The sequence below is a fragment of the Ochotona princeps genome, chromosome 28 (assembly GCF_030435755.1).
Source record: "Ochotona princeps isolate mOchPri1 chromosome 28, mOchPri1.hap1, whole genome shotgun sequence".
NCBI classification, from domain to species: domain Eukaryota; kingdom Metazoa; phylum Chordata; class Mammalia; order Lagomorpha; family Ochotonidae; genus Ochotona; species Ochotona princeps.
The window spans coordinates 14213938-14236033 of NC_080859.1; the positions used below are offsets into that span (position 1 = coordinate 14213938).

General features: G+C 41.5%; 1 protein-coding gene across 2 annotated transcripts in view; it reads right to left on the reverse strand.

Annotated features, from left to right (window-relative positions):
* The window catches only part of ST8SIA4 (ST8 alpha-N-acetyl-neuraminide alpha-2,8-sialyltransferase 4), an 83148-nt gene extending 64684 nt beyond the window's left edge, over window positions 1–18464 (reverse strand). For both annotated transcript variants that reach the window (XM_058656341.1, XM_004586184.2), the window contains exons 1-3: window positions 18022–18464; window positions 11239–11370; window positions 2680–2937 (exon numbers count right to left, since the gene is read on the reverse strand). In XM_058656341.1, coding sequence (XP_058512324.1) covers window positions 2680–2937; window positions 11239–11370; window positions 18022–18134 — 503 coding nt within the window. In that variant the 5' untranslated portion in view covers window positions 18135–18464. The remainder of the gene's footprint in view (window positions 1–2679; window positions 2938–11238; window positions 11371–18021) is intronic.
* Between the last annotated feature and the right edge of the window lie 3632 nt (window positions 18465–22096).

The following is a 22096-nucleotide window of genomic DNA, read 5'->3' on the forward strand; positions in this document are numbered from 1 at the left end:
GTATGCATCCATACCGATCACAGATTGTGAAATATTTCTACTTTTCATTATTCTCTCCAGCTTTTCTCTTGCTTTCTTCCATCTGGTATTTACCTTTTTTACTGCCTTTCTTTCTCTACCAAATATTACAGAATATATAAATATGGTTAACTTTAAAAATTTTTCTTGGAACTGAAACTAGAAATGGAGCAATGTATGTAATGATTCCCCTTTACACTTCACACGGGAATGCATACAATAGAGACATAATCTTAGAATGCAAAAAAAAAAATGCAAGCAGATAGTTAAGTCGGAAAAGAGACCCTGTGCCTCAAATGAAGTGCTAAAGTGCACATGTCAGAGTTTCACATAAAGATGATGACAAGTGTTTTAAGTTCCCGATGATCTAATCTATGGATCCTGACGGATATTTATAGTCTATGCAGAGTATAGTGAGAAGCTACTAAGTGATAAAGTGAGATTTTGCTTTTATTAGGTACAAAGGGAGATATAAGCTAAGAGTCATTACAGAGTTCTAAGCAAATGATGACACTGACATAAACTGGGGTTGTAGCAGAGGAAGCAGAACAGAACAGATTTTGAAAGTTACAACTATAAAATTGGCTGATGGGTTGGTAGTTAGATGTTAATAAGAGAAAGGAGTAAAGCGTACTTTTATGATAATTATATTTTCTTATGCATATTTATTATGACAAGCATTTTATGAAGATAACTGCATGTGTTTATGGGTGTATGTTGAATCTGATGCTTGACTAACTTCCGTATTAAAGTAAATGATTTCATATTACTAGGAATTTTCATATTACTAGGATTTCATATTACTAGGAATGCGTAGCATCGGGTGCAGTATCTAATGGCTCAAGAACTCAGATCCCTTCTGTTAAATGGAAAGTCCTGATAGAGCGCTAGCTCCTGGTTTTGACTCGTGATAGGCATTTGGGGAGTAAATCAGAAAATAAAAGTTCTCTCTCTCTCTCTCTTGCTCTTTCTTTTTCTTCTTTCCCTTACTGTCTGGAAAGAAGAAAAAAAAGAAAAACTTGCTGCCTTCCAAATACTTAAAAAATACAAAAATTACATCGTTCCCCTTGCAACAATTTCTACTTTGTCTTTAATCGTTTCAGGAGTTTTAGAAGCCTAGCATTTTCTTCATAATCATCCTTCACACAACCCTCAATGTTTGAAGCTCATTTCCTCAACATCCACTGTATTTTTTTAACCAAATAGTTTTATCTCTTCTTTGTATACAAGTTCCTTGGCAAATCTGCATGCTTAGAGCAGGCAGGGTGGCTCAGCAAGCTAATCCTACACTCTGTGTCCTCATCATCCCTTATGGATTCTAGCTCATGTCCTGGCAGCTCCATTTCTGATCCAGCTTTCTGCTTATAGCCTGGGAGGGCAGAAGAGGATGGCCTGAGGCCTTAGGACCCTGCAACCACTTGCGAGACTCAGAGGAGGCTCCTGGCTTCTAGCTTATGATCAGGTCAACTCTGGCCACTGTGGCCATTTGAGGAGTGAAACACCCAATGGAACATCTTCTCTCTGTCTCTCCTTTTCTCTCTGTAAAATCTGCCTTTCAAATGAAAATAAATGAATTTTTAAACCCTACATGATTGATAATGTTTCTCTCACAGTGAAATCAAGTTACAGGCTCAGGTTTTTAAAAGGCTCTTTGGGTTTCATGTCCATCTTTCACCATGCATCCAAAACAGGAGCTGCAAGTTAGCAAGGTAAGATAATTGCAGTTACATTTGCTATTATGTATTATATCTACCTCAGAAGAGAGTGATTTTTATGGCTATTATTTTATGATGAATAAAGCAGTTATCTGTTCATGATTAATGTATACATAATTATCATGTTAAAATTATTTATCTGAAAGGCAGAGGGACAGAGAGAGAGAATGACAGCAACAAAGGAGAGAGATGTCTTCCACCCAGGGATTAGCATTCCCAAAGTGGTCACCATGGCAGGAAGTGAGCAAGGCTGCAGGCAGGAGCCAGACACTCCCTCCAGGTCTCCCATTCACATGATTGGAGTCCAAGCATTTGGTAGAAGCTCCATCTTCCTCTGCCTTTCGAGGGACATCAGCAGGAAGTGGGATCAGAGCAAAGCAGCAGGCACTTGCACACACGGGATGTTGAAGTTACAAATGGTGTCTTAACTCAGTGGCCACAATCATCTTTACTTTTGTAGTTTTATTTCAAAGATAATTTGTTTTTTAAATTTATTCCCAGACTGTTATTCAAGCGAATTCAGGTGTCTTCAAAAATGTCAATTTTAGCATACTTTTCTCCTTAAACATATTCTTTCATATTTCAATATATATAACTCATAATACTCATAATATTTCTGTAAGCAATGAGATCCGAATCATGAGTGTGCAGAAAACGTTTCCCTATGTTAAGTCTGTTGCACCTGTCATTTGGTGCCTCCATGAAGCTGATGGGAGTACTTTTCTACAATAGCATGATCTGGTATTGCAATGTCAAAATCATCTTAATTTTGTATTTTAGAGTAAATGTAAAATTAGACATTGCAAATAAAATGATATAGATAAATATTTGGTTACCCTCGCAGTAATATTGATGGCGATACTAAATGTATGTGCTTTGGCTACGTTCCTATTACTAAGCAAAATATACTTGAAGAAATTACAACCTCTGAGAACAGAAGACTCACCTTATTACAAAATTGTGACTGTCAATTTCCTTGCCACATCCACTATCTAGCAGAATGCCAGAATTTCCAACAACTGCACAAGTCTTAAACCTGCGGTTTTTCATTGGTGAAACTTCGGGGAGGAGGCTGTGCAGATCGTGAGAAATATTTAATGTCCGGCGCCTGTCGAGTACATAGTGTATGACGTCACCAGGCTTAAAACTGCTCTTGACAACGGAGACATCCCGTTCCGCATCTAAGAAACGAAGAATGTTCTTCCTAGATTTGGAATAAACAAGCAAAGTTCTACATTAATGACAGGCGAGCCAAGAAATGGTGATTACATTTACAAATTACCATGATGAAACAACATGGGTATCAGGTGACAATGAAACGACCCAATTAAATCAACTCCATAGGAAGTAGAATATATTTTAAGTCATATGCCTAGAATTACTCAGTGACATTAAGAAATAAATATGGTACCTACACCTATTTATGGAGCGAAAAACATATTTTGTCAAATTATACTGTATGAAAATTGGTTTATTAAGTAAATATAGTTTCAATGACTTGAATTTGCATCATTAGATCTTCAACTACTTTCAGATAATAGTCTATAGTCATTATGTTTAATGCTTTATCATTGATATGGAGATAATTTAAACTGTTTTGAATTACACCATAGATAATTCTATTATAAGTTTAAGTGGCAAATACACATTCACACAAATTATATATAATTATTTAAATAAGAACTAAAGATGTGCAATTAAATGCATATTGACATATTCTTCTAAGCTGAAGCATCTAGGAAGTGAGAAGGGAATATTAGAGAAGTCCCATACGTAGAATCTTCATTGTACGTACAGAGAATTCTCTTCTCTGTGCGTTTCTTTCCCTTTCTCATTTTAGTGTTGGTAACTTTTAACTTTTATATGGGCTCATGGATGCCCAACTAGAACATTTCTGTGTTTCCAAATTCAAGTACAGTTGCTTTGCTCATAAGACTTATTTTTCCTTAACTGGATATGTGTGTGTCCTGTATATAACAAATCAGGAATCAACAACCAATTTGTGCGGTCACTTTAGGTTGTTGTTTCACGGAAGCTTAGCCCATTCAACACCTAATGTATAAACTAATAATATATGTAAATGCTATATAAACATAAAATATATCCATATACTAAGTAGTTAGACGATGAAAAGTGAGAAATAGAAACAGATACTGGAGAATTGGTGATCCCTAATGTGGTATAGCAATACACTTAATAAAGTTCTCAATGATAATTTAGATATTATATCGTATGTCTAATAAGTATGTTACTCTTGGGCAATTGATCAAGAAGTATATGTTGCCAATGTGTACTGCTCCCTTTTGTAAAGCACTAAAAGAGGTAAAGTCAGGCAAGTTAAGACAAAAGAGTGAGCTGTATTCTGAATTGTGTGACAGTTCAGGGATCAGGACCTCACATATAGGTCTGTGCCAGTTCATGAGACGCTCTGTAACTGGAGCTAATCCAACAACAAGAGGGATACTGATTTTCCAAATATGTGTGCGGATTCCAATGATTTAAAATTATCCATGATTGAATGGAAAGAACAGAGGGAAAGGCTAGAGCATTTAGAGCTAAGTAGAGGCTTAAAGGTTGTGTTCAGAAGAAATCTTGGGCAGAGGTTATTGACACATCAAACTAACTATAAGGAAATGGCCTTGCAGCCAAATATATCTGTAATGGAATTTTATTGCCTGAGAGATTATAGACTGGAATCATGTGCTCAACCCTTCAGCTATCAAACATATATCAGGCAAACGAAATACGAGAAAGTGCCAAATGTGGGTGAAAATCAAAACTACTTAAGAGCTCTCCTTGTCAGCTTGCTTTTTCAAGCTAGTTAACATAATTTATTACCCTAATGTTTGAGATAGGACAGATGCATTTCTCCTCTAGTACAATTTTCATGGAAGCTATATCCCAATTGCTAAATCATATTGTTAAGAGCAAACTATGGCTTGCTCTTATAATGCTATCAGGGAATCATGTCATAACTAGCACATACCAGCAAGAGTGACGAAAGCTGGAAAGTCACTCGTATCTGCTCTTCTGTTTATTTTTGATTTGTTCTAATTGGTTCCAGTTTAATGTGTTACCTAATTATTAAAATAAGAGCTTTAAAACTTTGGGTAGATTTAACCTAAAAGAGAAAAGCTTTTTGGCTTTCTAAAAATGATTACTTTACTGAATTTCTCCTCATGTATTCTGAATATCAGGTTAATTTGTACAGAAAGACATATATTACATGTTATCCCTTACATGTTTGCAGCCAAAATTGAAAGAAAATGAAAAAAGAAATGCTTGTGTACATTAGTATTTCTGCAGCTACAATTTTATCTGTTTATTGTGTACCTTCGTCAAACCAATGATGTACCAGTAAGGATATACTACTACAGTTGATATGTATATAAAACCACAAAACTGGTATAAATATCATGAACCCTTACATGAGTTTTTAACAAAGTGCAGATTATATGAGAAGACTGGAAATAAACTTGGCAAATAAAGAATTTATGAAAAGCAGAAGTTTGTGACATGATAGACTGTTCATGAAGGACCACCCATTGTAATACTAGAGGGGAAATCAATGAGGGGTGGGAAAGGGAACTTGGGGAGGGGGAAAGGGAATCCCAGAGCCTATGAAACTATATCATAAAACAGTGATAATTAAACAAAGAACTAAAAAAAAACAAAAAAAAGAAAAGCAGAAGTCCAGAATGTTTTTCATTATGCCAAGCACAGAGCAATGCTTCACAAATTTAGCCACTTGCATCAAAGTCTCATGGAAATATCTGTACACATTCATTATTTATTTGTCTGAAGAAGACCAAGTAATGCCTGAACCTGTTCATTTCCTGTGAAAAAAGTGAAGGTGGCTTTTAGAACATACTGCATGCACAGATATGGTCAAATCATCAGACTACATGGTATTACACTATTAATCTGGACCTGATTCAAATGGGTTGCTATAGACGTGTTTAAAGGTTTACAATTACAATAGAAACATATTTGCAACTTCAAGTTAGTAGACTAAAGTCAAACTCTTAAAAACGACTCTATGGCCTGGTGATTCAAAAGGGTAAAGGCCTTTAATTAGGTCAAACAAGTTATATGTCTGTCAACTAAGAGCAAGAGGACCACTTCAATAAAAGTGGTTTGGCTGCCTTATAGAAAGTTGGCAGCAAAAAATAATTTAGTAATTAGCTTCCAAATTCCCAAGCAACACTGAGAATCTTTCATTCCCTCATTAATAGGGGAAATAGTATTAAGGAGAACTGAAGAATTGAGCTGTGAAAAAATTTTGTGTAACATTTGGAAGAAAACAGTGACTAATGGGATAAATTGTTAACTATATATATACATACATATGTATATATATGTAGAATTTATCTTCCAATGTGTTATAGGCTCAAAAGTTTACTTTTTAAAGACTTATTTATTGGGTCCGGCACAGTAGTCCAGTAGCTAAAGTCCTCGCCTTATATGCACTGGGATCCTATATGGGTGCTGGTTGTTATCCCAGCTGGTCCACTTCCCTTTCAGTTCCCTACCTGTGGCAATGGAAAGCAGTAGAGAATGGCCCAAAGCCTTGGGACACTGTACCCATGTGGGAGACCCAGCAAAAGCTCCTGGCTTTGGATCAGATCAGCTCCAGCCATTGCAGCTACGTTGGGAGTGAACCAGCTGATGGAAGATCTTTCTCTCTCCCTCTCATCTCTGTAAATCTGCCTGTCCAGTATATTTTAAAAGATTTATTTAAGTATTTATTGGAAAGGTTGATTTATACTAAGAATAAGAGACAGAAAGATCCTCCATTTGCTGGCTTACTCCTAAAATGGGCCCAAGGGTCAGAGCTGAACTGATGCAAAGCCGTTAGCCAGGTGCTTCTCCCAGCTTTCTTGCATAGATTCAGGGACTCAAGGCTTTGGGTGATCCTGTACTGCTTTCCCAGGCCACAAGCAGGAAACTGGAACAGAAATGGAACAGCTGGGACAGAACAGTCACCCATATGGGATCCCAGCAATTGCAGTCAGAGGATTAGCCATTTGAGCCATCATACCTCAATAGTTTATTTTAAAGGAATTATGAAATTAGTGGAAGTATACTTTAAAACAAGAAAAAAATAGCTTGTGTAAAATAATCAAAATATAAAATTGTAAACAGCTTCTAAGACAAAATGCTGAGCATCGTTGGTGTGAGATTTTCCGGGTACACCTGAAAAGGGATGCCAGGCATGTGCTGCCCTGGTTAAGATGCTGTGTGAGGGGCCTAGCGGCTGAAGTCCTCGCCTTGAACACGCCGGAATCCCATATGGGCGCCGGTTCTAATCCAGGCAGCTCCACTTCCCATCCAGCTCCCTGCTTGTGGCCTGGGAAAGCAGTCCAGGACAGCACAAAGCCTTGGGACCCTGCACTCGCGTGGGAGACCTGGAGAAAGTTCCTGGCTCCTGGCCTCGGATTGGCACAACACCGGCGGTTGCGCTCACTTTGGGGAGTGAATCATCGGATGGAAGATCTTCCTCTCTATCTCTCCTCCTCTCTATATATATCTGACTTTGTAATAAAAATAAATAAATATTTAACAAAAAAGAAGATGCTGTGTGAGATGCCCACAGCCCATGTAGCATTGTCTGAGTTTTGGAGACACTTGGACCTCTGTCACCCACCAGGGACTGGGACTGGGATCAGGCTCATTTCCCATCCAGCTCCCTGCTTGTGGCCTAGGAAAGAAGTCAAGGATGGCGCAAAGCCTTGGGACTCTGCATGCACATGGGAGAGCCAAAAGAGGCTCCGGGTTCCTGCCTTCAGATTGGCTCAGCTCCGGCTGTTGCAGCCAGTTGGGTAGTGAATCAACAGATGGAAGATCTTCTCTCTCTCTTCTTCTCTCTGTATATCTGACTTTCCAATAAAAATAACATGTTTTTTCTTTAAAATCTATATTCTTTTAAGTCTTATTTTTATTTGGAAGGCGGATTTTACAGAAAATGAGAGAGAGAGAAATCTTCAATCCACTGGTACACTCAATTGACTGAGATGGCCAGAGCTGAGTTGATCCAAAGCCTCAATGCGGGAGTTTCTTCTGGGTCTCCCATGTGGGTGCAGGTTTCCTAGAACTCGAGCCACCCCCAGTAACTTCCCAGGCCACAAACAAGGAGCCATACTGGAAATGGGTTAGCCAAGATTTGAACTGGCGTCCCTATGGGACACCAGCACTTGAAGATGAAAAATTAGGCCACTGTGCCACCATGCAAGCCCCAAATCTATGCCATTAGTCTCATATGTGAAATTATTCTAGCTTGTAAGACACAAGATAGAAACTAACTACATGGAGTGAATAATGTTATGACTTAGGTGCTTAATACTTCTTAAAGACAGTACCGAAAGGTTACTCGCTTCTCCCCCTAACTGCTGAAGATATTTTTTAATACTATATCTGTAATCAACTATAAATATAGTTGACTTCTAAGTCTAGTTGCTGTTTCCACTACAAATATGTGATTAAAAAAAGTAGTACAGAAATATAATTAGCAAGACATCATTGGAGAAATTTAAAACCACTATGTTTAACACTGAGTTGAAACCATATTAAGCACCAGGAAGAAAATAGGTCTGCTTTGGCTTAGAAGATAATCAATGCAAATATAATTTTAACAGGTTACGCAAAATTATTCCAGGAATGAAAAAAAAAAACAAACTCATGAAGTGTCAAAGCTAACGTGGAGTAGCAGTTGGTCAGAATAAGACTGATCCTAACACAAAGTCAAGATCTAACTAGATACTCAAATCAGGGGGTTTTCTGTGTTCTTTGTGACTTAAATGAGAAGCAACAATGAAAAAGACTCCTGATCAATCTTCAACAGCCATCTTGTGATCCTAATGCAGCTTTTGAAAATGCATGACATAAACAAACACCTAAATTCAGTAACTGTCTTCACGTAAACGGTAACTGAAAGAATCTCAAGAGGTTTTGCTTTCAGTAAAACTGAAAATCTTAGTCATACAAATATTGTTTGGTTAGGCGAGGTTGGCTTGAACTGAAAGGTTAGTTTCAGCTGTTAAACTGACAGGAATAGTATCTTCACAGAAACGTTTCAACTGAATTTTCAACCAGAACTTCCCTTTCAGCCTCACCCATCACCTCAAATAGCAGCCCTGAGTCCCAGAGAAGTCATGTACTAATAGGTGTTTTCACTTGCGACATGTTAAATATAGCTGACCTATCATCACATGTCACTGCTCTCTGCAAATTTCTTGTCAACAAGTATATATGCTGTACAAACTGAAGTGTAATCTAAATGACATTGTTAACTGCATTGAGAACACTGTATGACAAATCCTATAGTTGAAATATAGCACGCATGAACAAAGTTATTGTGGGACATGTAAGTCAGAAGTCAAGTTTTGCAAAGTATAGAGAGTGATCCCAAATACCCCACTTTCTACGATCCCCTCAAAGAAAAAAATGCTTAATGTTTCATGTTTCATTATGTCTATAAAAGGCAGAGAGAATACAGAATTCTTTACCTTAAATTCCCCTCCTTCACTGCCAACACAAGAGGAAAAAATCCAAAAACCTGAAACTTCTGTCTCTCCCACCTTCCACCCACCTGAATCTCCCACCCCCCATCAATCAGAGTCCCACTTGGGCAGCATAACTTCAAATATGTAAATGATATTAAAATATATCAATTCCTCAAAATCTCCAGAACTCAAAAAGTTTCCAAATATTTATGTTTTTATAAGGGAGCTGATTTTAATATCGGCTTTAAAAAACAACTGTCCATTTGAAATAAATCTTGTTTCAAGTCACAGACTATTCAGAAAACAGATTTACAAAGTTTATCATCACACTCTCCACATACTTCATTCTATTTTAGGACAATCAGTACAAGAGTGCTTCAAAATAATCACAGAAAATGGGATTGAACTTTGAGTTTATTTTATGTTACAATGTTTTAGGACTTATGTGTAGTGTTTCATAACATGCATTTTCCTTTAGTTTTACACTTGATCTTAGCCAAAAAGTTGAAAAGTGATATTTCCTTTAGTTTTGAAGACCCCTGGTGTAGAAAGCTCACCCTAACCTAAGAGTTACCAAACAGGCCCCTTAGTTTCATTCCTATTTCCATTCCCAGTTACTTCTAATCCTATGGGATCTAGCCATTCTTGCATTTCTCTAATTGCCAGGTTCCTAACAGGTGAAGTCCAATATACAGCGAGTACCTTTGCTGCAATGTGTATGAAGAGTTGTTACATGCATTCAACAATGAGAGTAATTAACTCTTCATGTTGCTTCTAGTTTATCTCATGTGTAGAGCTGACTCAAGGAGTGTGTAGAAAAACAAATAGATCAGGCTTTAAAATTCCTGCATCTCTAAGCCACTCTTCTAAAATCCATCTGTTAATATTCAGCCACCAAATAATTAAGATATTGCCAAAAACTAGAAAAATGAATATTATGTGAAAAAGCAGCATGTTCCTGAACTTCTGCAGTTCTGATTTACTAAAATGCTCTAACTTAAACATATGATAAGTCAACACAGTAATGCAATAAAGCCAAAGAGAAGATATTTGATTTGCTTTCTTCACATTTAGGGAATCATGATCCTATATTTCTTATGAATAGCAGGAGAGTAATGGAAGAAAATGGCATAATGGATATATGTAGATTTTGAATTTGATTCCAATAATTTGTTACACTTAAGATATTTTGTCTTGGGCCCAGCATGGTGGTCTAGTGGCTAAAGTCCTCGCCCTGAACATGCCAGGATCCCATATGGTCACCAGTTCTAATCCTGGCAGCCCCACTTCCAATCCAGCTCCCTTATTGTGGCCAGGGAAAGCAGTTGAGGACATCCCAAAGTGTTGGTACCCTGCACCCACTTGGCAGACCCGGAAGTAGATCTGGGCTCCTGGCTTCGGATCAGTGCAGCACCAGCCATGGTGGCCACTTGTGGAGTGAATCATCGGACGAAAGATCTTCCTCTCTGTCTCTTCCTCTCTATATGTCTGTCTTTCCAATAAAAATAAACAATTTTTAAAAAAGATATCTTGCCTTGTAAAATAATGTGGCTGTTTAGGAAACTTGTTTTATGCCTTTGTTTTTATATAAGCTCATTCAAAAGTGTAGTCAAATTTACAATTTCCACAAAATAGATGTTGAGTAGCTTCTGTTCCATCTGAGGAAACAGCCATTCAAATTAAGTCTCAATATGAAAACATCACAAATTATATATCCATTCTCAGCAACTGAATAAAATACATTAGATCATATTACTTAATTGGATACCTTATCCCATTAGTATAAGGATAGTGCCTTCAAACAATAAAGATTTCCATATTTATTCTTAAACTAATTGTACAGTGATTTCAGTTGGTTAATTTCACATTCCTTGGTGAAGAACATTAGAGGTGGTTCTCTTTTTCATGAAAGTATTTCTACTTAAACTATAAATCAAGTTGCCAAGCCCAACTTATCCTAGTCCATCATGTAAAATTTATTATGCCGTATTCAGAAAACCCACCTTATCTCCACAACTAAAGAAGAATTGATCTTCCAACCTTCTACAGAGTGCTGAAAGATTGTTGAACCAGCCTTCCGAGTGACTTTATCAGTGGTATTGACAAGTGATCGGCTCAAACACAACTCTCCATCTCTGAAAGAAAACAAAAATGTAAGCTTTGTCAAAACAAGAAGCACTTTTTCTATGTAGGACAATGCATAATTGTGTTCAGATTATTGGTGAAATATTGCAAGTACATTGTTCTCTGTATCAGAAGGTATAAGCATGATGAAACATTTATAAGGGTTAAGAAAAACGATTTATGAGGACAGACATCTAGATTTATTGCTTCTTAGAAAAAGATTTTCATATGAAGAAATAGATTCTGCGATACATAAAGGAAAACAGAACTCCCATTAATTTTGTTTACAAAATAGGCACGGGATTTTTTGATAAATAAACCTGCCTTTCTAAAGTTGCGACTTCCAAAATTAATGCTATTTTTAGAAGGAACACAAGTACACACACATACATAACAGAAAAAAAAAAAACTTCTGTGCTGAAGTAATATAATTTCAGGATTTCAGGTATTCCGGGGGTGTTAATGATTCTATGACTTTCTATCCTTGCGTTCTTTAAAATCTTCTCTTTCACTTCCACATGGCCTTACTTTACCTGGAAAATTAAAATTACATTGCTAATATTCAATGAACTCATGAAGATAAGTGGGATTCTGTACAGGAAAGTAATTTTCAAAACACTATTCAAGTGCTAATTTTAAAAACAATGTGGGTCTTAAAACATCTCAACAATGAGACAATTTCCTGACAGTTGTTACTGGGGAGAATAGAGACTGCCAGGCAGAAGACTCATTCAATGGGCGTAAGGAATAGGCTTAGCCTTTGAGCAAGGTTGACCGCCAGTGTCCATGGCACATCCTGGGAATGGCAGTAACGGTGCTGCAGGTGATAAAGATACCAGAGAGACATCATCTGTGAGTCATGTATGCCATTAGCACATTCTAGCTACAGCAAGAACCTACTTCTAAAGGCTCACCTGGACTTTATAAATATAAACCCACACTGAGTGAATCAAAAAGACACTTCCTGGCACACTCGAAAGCAAATCGCAGCCCCCCAATATGTTCATCTGATTTGTTACACCTCAATCTATAAATTTTCCAGCTCTTAGAAGTTAAAAAGAAGCATGACTGTCTGCTCCATCAAGTTGTTTAAATCTGTGTTTATTCTGTGGGCAATCTTCTCCTACCATCAAAGGAAACTTGGCTTGTGTAACAGCTGTTGGATAAATTCTGCTATTGGAGGCTTAGAGTGTGGTATTTTGGTTTGCAGTCTCTTTTAAATATGTAGTTTAAATTTGAAGCAGTGCAAAGGATCATATGTATTTTCTCTCTGTGGAATTCAGGACTTCATGAAATTAGTGTTTTTGAACTGTTCTACTGATAAAAAAGTATACATTTGCATACTTTTGCATGAATAATAAGAAGAATTTCTTAAAGGTCATGAAGGACACAAAGAAACACAGAGTATAAATTTTTTTAACCTCTCAGTGGTCTAGAAATAAATTCTATAATATATATATATATACACACATATACATCACATTTACATACATATATAGCATAGCATATACACATATAAATAACAGTATATTACATATAATAATATATAATAACTATACACAAATCAAAACATAAAGTTTAGCTTCTGAAATTATTTCATTTGTATGCAGTTATATGAGAAAAATATACCTTCAAGAAAACACATACAAAATATCCTCAAATCTTTGGAAGGGTGGTGGGAGCTTTTTAAACTTCATTCCACTAATATTTGGTCTGTCAGTATCATCCATTCCCAACCCCACATTTCCATGATTACAAATTACTTCCTCTACTAGCAACATTTCATATGATAAACAGATGTATGAATTGGCCAGAATTTTTTTTAATTTCTGGAAGATTCACTTATTGACATGGACATCTGTTCCTACTGCTAGAATGACCACTAGGATGCGCTCCGTTGGAGAGAACCTTTCAAGAACTTCCAAGATGTTTTAAAATGTGCTTTAAGAAGTCTATTTTTTTTTTTAAGGTTTACTTATTTTTATTTGAAAAGCAGAGTTGCAGGGAAGAGAGAGAAAGAGAGTGGGGCAGTAAGATCTATCCATTGGTTTATTTCATATATTTCTCCAACAGCCATGGCTGATTGAAGAAATATGCCTGATTTTTTTTTTTATCATTGGAGAGTACTTGAAATGGAAGTACTTCCATCTCATCATACTGCTATTTCTGATAATCCACAGAATTCATGAATTCATGTGGGAAGAGGCAGGCTCAGTGTCACGTGAGACTCCGGAGCAGATTTCCTTGTACAGAGTTCAGTGGATCCCCAGGGATTTGTCATACTTGACCTTGGTAGCATTCTGATTTAGAAAATGCTTTTCCTTCCCATGAATGCAAGGCATGAAGGATGTTCCCACCCCTGCTTATTTCTCATTCCAGACAGCTCTTGACTTCTGGACAGCTGCACCAAAAGGAGCTTCTTACACAGAGCTAGCTACAAGAAAACTCATCAAGTATTTTTAAACAGAAAATAACAAAGTTTGTCAAACACACCATTCAGTCTAACAGCAATACAAAGCAGTCTTCATTACATGGTATTGAGAGAAATTCACGGAGTTGATCATCCATGTGATATCAGTCCCAGGACGTAATCATTAGTGATCATTGATAGTGATCATTAACCAGTGATTATTACCTTGTATCTGCACATACATGACATGTGAGATTCCAGGTTCTGCCACACTTTATACTATCAGTTCTGTATTAATAACAAGTATGATTACTTTCACTTCATGAAGTTTGTTCCCAAAATTCCTTCATGGAACTCCTCTGAAACTTGGCTTTCAAATGACTGTGCTCCTGTTGGACCATGTTACCCTTGCTTCTTTATACAAGAATTCAAAAAGAAGAAGGTACTCTTACTCAAAGCCTGGCACAAATAGCAGATATTTGTGCATTTTCATTACTTACATGCAAAAGGTTTAAAGCTAATGAGTCACACCTTCAATTTTCACTCAGAACTTCAGCTAGCACTGCAAATGTAAATGAAATAAAGAATAAATTCTGGAATTCTTGATTGAAAGGGGTCTATTTTCCCATCAAATGAGTTGCTGGAAACAGCCATGGCGTTCCTTGCTGCTGATTTGATCCTAAGTGCAGAACTAGTACTATGTATCATTTATCACATTAACGTAAAGTACTAGTCGAATTAAAGTACTAGATAATAAGAAAAATATGCTGAAATCTTTCTTATTTGTGGTTCACAGTGGGGGGATGTGTAAAGAGCTTTGAAAAATAATAAAACAAACATTTGTAGGTTATCAAAGTTTATGTTGTGCTTCATGTAACTAAGGTTACAGTAAATGAGAATAACTCAATTTTCTCCCTATGGCGGCGTTAAGATACATTTCCCCTGAAGCACAAAAGATTATACAGACCCAGAAAAATTTTAGATCAATTGGGGGGCTCATTAACTAAAAACAAGGCCCCAGGTGCGGTAGCCTAGTGGCTGAAGTTCTTGCCCTGCATGTCCAGGGATCCCATATGGATGCCAGTACATACTCCTGCTGCTTCACTTCCTATCCAGCTCCCTGCTTGTGGCCTGGGAAGGCAGTCTAAGGCTGCCCAAAGTCTTGGGACCCTGCACCCATGTGGGAGACCCAGAAGAAGCTCCTGGCTCCTGGTTTCAGATCGACAGCATTGGCCACTGCAGCCACTTGGGGAGTGAATCATCAGAGGATGCAAGATCTTTCTCCTGTATTTCCTACTCTCTGTAAATCTGCCTTTCCAATATAAATAAATAAATAACATGAATAGACCACTTAGTAGTCTGGGTAGCCTTTGAAATACTATTAAGGCAGGATTAGAGCCAATTGGTGTGTTTTCATGTGAAGAACACCTACTTTCAGAGCCAAGAATTATTAATTCACTTATATTAGAGTAATTCCTTATTGTAACCGAAAAACGGGAATAACTCTCTGTTGGAAATTTCCTGCTGGGGCCCTCCCCCTGCTCATTGGAAATGGGAATGGGAGGAATGCTCAGGGCTTTCCACAAGAGGAGTGAAGTTACACTAACTCTAGTTGGATCCTCCAGGCCAGAGGGCACAGGGGGCCAAACAGAGCAAGGAGCTCGCCGTCTGTATTGGAATAACAGGAGCAGCAGAGTTGAATGTGGGGCTGGGGGAATGTTAGGAGATTAAAGGCTCCCAAGACAGGTCTTCGGTGAAATTGCTGCCCACCCGCAAGGCACGCAGTGCCCCCCAAAGGCCAGAGACCACTTCGGTTTTATCACTTTTGCAAAAATACAGCGTTGGTCTGGGCTGAGGGGCACCTTATACTCATCTCAGCCCTGGCCTCTTCACGTGGCTTGGATGGAAAGAGAGCCAAGGAAATGATGAGATCAGACCAGTGCATGGACTGTTCCGGAAGCACGCTGGAGTTCAACCCGGAGCTTAGATGACAGGCTGAAAGCTTCCTCCGGGGAAACAGGAGAGCGCTCCGGGGCACAGCTCACAGCAGCGCCCACTCTCCGGAGTCCGGATGAGCTGGGTGGTGGCCAAGGCACCCAGGAAGCATCTTGGGCTGGGGTGCCAGTCTCTGCCCCGCCTCTGCAGGACTGCCATTGCTGGCTTTAATTAAGCAGCTGAGTTACCCGCTGAGCAGGGAAAGTGATAAAGGAGGAATTCTGATTCCAGCTACAAAGGCTTTTGCTGCCCCCACCCCCTCGTTCTCTCACCCTTCCCCACATCTTCCCAGGAGGAGGGATAAGCCTAATGTGCACCTCTCTTTCTGTTCACTTAACCCAAGCTCCTGCCCCCACGGCTTCTGCCGGGAGCCGAGAGGAAACCCTCAGATGGGCTTGCAAAGGGCGCGGGAGAAATCCTTGCAAGGGTGGGCCACGGCAACAGCGCCCCTGCCTACCTCCGGGTTCTTCTTTGGCGCTCGGGGCCGCGCCCACCGGCCCACAGCCTCCAGAAAAGGGACACAGGAGACAAGCGCGAGAAATGCGGTGTGTCTGGGCTCTGTTCTTTCCTCTCAGGAACGCAAGACAGAGGGGGACACCGCGGGGGCATCGGTGCCCCCTCTCCAATCTTTTCCCACTCGCCCCGCCCACTCCTGGTCTCCAGGGTCCACAGCACCCTGGCCCGGACCTCGGAGTCCTGGCTAGGCTCTGTGGCTTTGTCATTACCTCCGTGCCCACCAGCTCGGAAGGAAACAAAGAGCCTCGACCCTCACGCCCCCGCCTCCGCCTCTCACCAGAGCTCCCACGCGCGCATTCAGCACCTTCCGTAAGACCCCTTTGTCTGCCTGGAAAACCCAGGTTTACCGCGGATGTCCACATCCACGCCCAAACTCCTGTCTTCTGACAATTATACCAAACTGGAATTCCATAGCACTGATTCCTGCACCAACCTCCACCCACAGCTGGGGTACCCCCTCCAGCCCCAGAATAAACCGTGCACAGCTAATGGCTAACAACCATTCGGCCCCATCCTCATTCGCCTGTTCCCTCTCGCTGCCTTACTCCCAGCCCCACACAACCGTCCTGGGTTGCCATGGTGGAGCCCTGTTCTCTAAGGTCAGCCCAGCGTCCTGCTCACAGGCTCCCGACTGAGGCAGGAGCATCTGGATGAGAAATGGGAGTGCCCGAAGTTGAAGAGTTCGAGTGTGTGTCTCGGCAGTTCTGTGTCGCGCGCGCTCGCGCGCACCCACTCGCCCCAACACACAATGGCAGGGCCACCCCTTCTCCGTTTGAATGCATGTCAGAAAACAAGGAACCCCGGGAGGGCATTTCCCCCTGGCCCGCGGAGGATCTCCCAAAGGGGAGTTTGGGCAGAGTTGACAACCTGGCACAAATCCTTAGAAAACGCTTCCAAATCCGCCAGAAAACGCTTGCAAGCCGTGCCAGAGCCACACCAAAAGGCACCACCTCCTGAGTGGACTTCAAAGGCAGGCGCGGAGGCCAGGGGGGAGGGAGGAAGGAAGTGTGATATTTAGAAAACTCCGTCGGGCGGGGGGAAGATTCTAAACTCACTCAGACAAACTAGAGAGACAAGACAGAGGACCCGGTTTCTTGCTCACACTGGGACCGTGCGTGACACCTCTAGGTTTTAGTGGTGGAAGAATAAATGTGGAAGTGTCCTGTCTGGTGTTGGAGTTTGTAAACCAGATCACAGGGCACGAAGCCATCCAGGTGTATTAAAATCACAATAATCATACATAAGAAGTATTGAAACTCAAGAGACCTATTTCCTGCTTTGGGACTTTAAACTTGAGCCTTTTAGAAAACCCGCGTTCTCTAGTATGTCCCCAGAGAGCTGAGGCTTAGAAAGCAGGAAGGGCGCCCAATGTGCGAGAACGCCGCGCAGATGACAAGGACAAGGGCGCACGGTCTTTGTTGACACTTGTGCTGGCGGCTTCTCGGTGTGCGAGCTAGCCTCGCTCCAGCACAAGTGTCACTACCCGGCACAGGGCAAGTTGAACTGGGCGCCGCGCACAGCGCAGGGCGGCACACGCACCTCGGCGGCAGCAGCCTTTGTTATTGAACACAGGGCACCCAGCACAAGCAATTTCCAACGCGCGCGCGCACCACACACACACACACACACACACACACACACACGACCCCAGTCATCGCTCTATTCATCTAGACCCCGTTTCATTCGCGACTGGACTTTTTTGTTTTCTGGGTCATATCCTGAAATGAAGCTTTGCATTTACCCAGCGAGTTGCGTTTCCTGGTGCTCCTCAGTTCTTGCTATTTCTTTTGTCTTATAAAATATCAGTAGCAGACTTATGGTGCAGATGGTCCACCTCTTCCTAATAGAGCGCATCTTGGGTGTCCGGAAAAGTCCTGGATGCCCCGACTCCCGCACCTTCTCTTGATACGAAGGCTCCGTTTTGGGGAGATGGTCGCAGGCAGCGGGGCGGGGTGGGGGGAATCCGTGAAACGCGAGAACAGCGTGGAGCGGGATCCCGGGATCAGGTCGCTAAGGGTCCTCAGAGGCCAGGCAGCTCCAGTCCTGGAGCGCCGCGCGGCGTCCTCCCGCGTGGCTCCGCCAGCCCAGCCAGAATCTCTCCGTGCCGCCTCCCTGGGGCTCGAGCTGCTTGCCAGACCAGACACCTTGTGCAACGGAGGTGGCGGCCGCTTCTGCAGCTGGGCTGGGGGCGTCACTGGCCCTTCCCTCTTGCTAGCAGGGAAACGAAGAGCAGAAGCAGCCAATCACGGCGCGGAGGGGCGGAGGCTGTTCGCCAAGCTAGCTGTGCCGGAGAGGAAGCTCCCAGCCGTGCGCGCTCGCGCACCCGCGCACACCCGGACTCAGGGTCACACACACACACACACACACACACACACACACACACACCCCTCCCATCGGATACATACACAGACACAGACACACGCGAAGCGTCAGCTATCGGGATGCGACGCAGGGAGCCTTGAGCTGGCCCATCAGCATCCGCGTGGAGAGGGAGGTTCACGTTGGGAGATACCTTAGAGACCGATCCCGCAGGAGGAATGCCTAGGATGGAGCCTGGGGGGAGTGGGGTGCCCCTGGGGGACGGAGCCCCCGGGGCGGGTTTACAAGTAACTACTTGATAGCGATTTCGCCGAACACGTGAGTGCACAAATGTCTCCTGTAACCCACTCGCACCCGCAAGTGGAGCGCAAGGAGCGGGGAGCCAGGCAAAGGAGAGAGTACGTTACTCAGTGAGCACCTCAGCCCGGAAAGTGCAGGTCCACGCAAGGGCCGAGCAACTTGCTGGCCCAGAGTTGGAGGTGGCTGGCTGCTTGGTTCCCGATCCCGCAGGAAGCCTGGGAGGGCAGGGGTTTCACTGGGAACTCGATTTGCGTCTAAATGGATTTCTTTCCTTGTTGATTGGAAATTCCTCACGCTGAAGTCAAGGAAACTCCAATCCCAGTTAAACTTCACTGCAGAGAAACAGGGTTCTCACGGCAGCTACCATAGGCTTCTCTTTGAAGCTCAATTGCCAGAATCAAACTCTCTCTCTTCTCTCTCTCTCTCTCTCTCTCTCTCTCTCTGAGAGGAGGGAGGGAAGGGAAGCAAGAAAGCACAAATTCTTTCCTGCTTTGTTGGGACGGGGTCACTTTTCCGAGTGCAGTTATCCTACTTCAATTGGTCCTCTGGGGGAGACCCTATCTGTGCGAGCAGGGGGCCACGCCTGGGTTTTGTCCCTACCTGGTTGGTTGGGACGCCAGTGGGTACCTCTGGCGTGACAAGATGCCCAACAGACAAAAATCCCCCATCGGTACACATGCGCACAGGTCACGGGTTCCTCCACCTCACAGAATCTCTGGTGGAGCCCCTTATTCTTTCCGGTGGAATGGAGGCTCCACCATGGGTTACTCTCCTTCGCTCTGATGGACGTGTGCTGACGCCATGGGGACCTGGGGAACCAAGTTCCTCCTCAGGGTGAGGGTTTAACAGGACAACAGCCAACAACCTCCCCTTCATTGACTCTGAGGTCCCTGACAGTGCTTGCTGTTCTTTGCCTAGGACTTAAGAAGTTAAGAACCTCTGAGCTCTCCAGCTTTCTTCACTGAGGCAGAGTGAACTCAGGGGTTGAGTCTAAAATGCTCCAAGGAGCAAGTAATTATGAGCCTATATTGACACTACAAGTGGCCCGCTGGGAGCCTTTCGAGTTTATTGATGTCTAGGCAAATCCCGCTTGCGTTAGTGTATTTCTGTTAGCTGACTTCTCCACTTGCAGAAGCTGCAAAAGGATAAAACAGTTTCTCATTCATGTTAAAAAGGGAACTAGAAAAGGGAAGAAGGCTACTGTGTGGTTACCAGACTAAATCCTTTAAGGCTTGATTTTTTTTTTTTAAGCAGCAAGTAAACAGCATTTTGGATTTTACAATATCACTTTTACACTGCTGGAGTAAAGTTAAATCCATTCGTTATTGCCAGGCAACGTGTGAGAGAAGAACACAGACATGAAGTAAATATAGCCGCTGAGCAATCAGACATGCTGCTCACTCACTCAGAAAGGGACAGCTTTTCTAATAAGGAATTGGCAATATCGCAATATGAACTGGAAGAATCATTTGAATAGCTATAAATGAAGTGTTGACATCTTTCAGAGCTGAAAAGAGGAGCTTCCTGGTAGAGAGAACACTTACTTGGGGCTTTCAAAGTTCAGGCGGGAGTCAGCTGGAGGGAAGATAGACCATGGTAAGTTGAGGAAGAAGTGTGTGCAACTTCAGATAGGCATGAAGCAGGAGCCCTGGGGAGCCAGCTAGAGTTCAGCAGTGCAGGAGCAGGAAGTGGGAGGGGAAGTGCTGGTGTGTAACTTTTCAGGGTGATCAGGTCATTTAACAGCTCCACGGCTGAGAACGGGTTTCTCCAAAGGAAAATCAAGAAAATCTTCAAGAGGAAAGTGTGTTTAGTTCTTGTATTAAATTTTCAATGACATTAGAGAAAGCAATGGACCTGGGCCAAGCAGCACAGAATAAACCAAAGGACAAAAGCATTCCAGGAACTAGTCACGGATATAGATACAACCCAGATCTCTAAAATAGAAAAAGATTAACTTCTCCAAATGTGCAAGGCTGCCCTTTCTGCTGAAATGATTAAGTACAGAAATTTCTGGGTTGAAGTGAATCATTCTGCATGATTGATTAAGGTCTGATGAGACTCAAGGGATCTCACTCACGATATTAAAACAATTTAATGTGTGGAGTGTAATTTAATACCCTTTGTTCGGTGTTATTAGACTCATGAAAAATGCATCCATCAGAATTTGCCAATTAAAACTATATACGTAAGCCAACACTTAGGTCAAAGGGAAGACATGAGTATTAGATAAGAAATGTTGGTCACACAACATGTCTTTTGAATAACTTCATTCTATTACAATGCCCAGTTCGATGATCTTGAGCGAATAAATTGTTTCTAAATTTCCATTCTATCTTTATATTTTAAGCTATTTAATAAACAAAGGTGATTTGTTTTTATTCAGCACAACACTACCATTATATAGTACTCTATAAATAAACAATGCAAGTAATGGCAGCTGGCTTTAAAATACTGCTTTATCATTTGACATGATAGAGATGTATGCTTTGCTGACTATCTCCTCAAATTCAGTGGCAAGAAATAGATATTTACAATCTCACAGTGAGGATTTAAACAACCAATGTTTCCAATGGACTGTTTTTTTAAAACAATGTTATATTTGCAGCAAAAGTGAGCAGAATATAGCAACTGTCATTACCAAATCATCCAAGCATTCCATTTTTTCAAAATCAATAAATCTGTATCAATGCTTAACTTTTACTGACAGTTCATGGTTTACATTACGGTTTAATTTTGATGTTATACATTCTGTTGGCTTTGAGAAGAATACTGACATGTACCCACATATTATAGTGCATTACAAAGTAATTCCACTGCCCCCCAAATCCTCTGTACCCCATCTATTCTTGTCTCAGAAAACTCTTTTGAGTCCCTGCAGCTCTACTTCTGATCCAGTTCCCTGGCCCAGCTCCCAGAAGCCTTGGAAAACAGCAGACGATGGACCAAGTCCTTGTTCCCTGCTATCCATTTAAGAGATTGCTGGAGGCTCCTGGTTTCAGCCTGGTGCAACGCTGTGCTGTTGTGCCCATTTGGGGCACAATCAATACATGGAAGTGTTTCTCTCTCTCTCTCTCTCTTTCTCTCTCTCTTTTCCATTTTGGGTGCAACAAATAAATGGAACTTCCTTCTCTCTCTTTCTCTCCCTGAAGCTAATTGAGAGACCTAGGAGTTTTTGCTTGTTGTTTTCAGCCATGTCC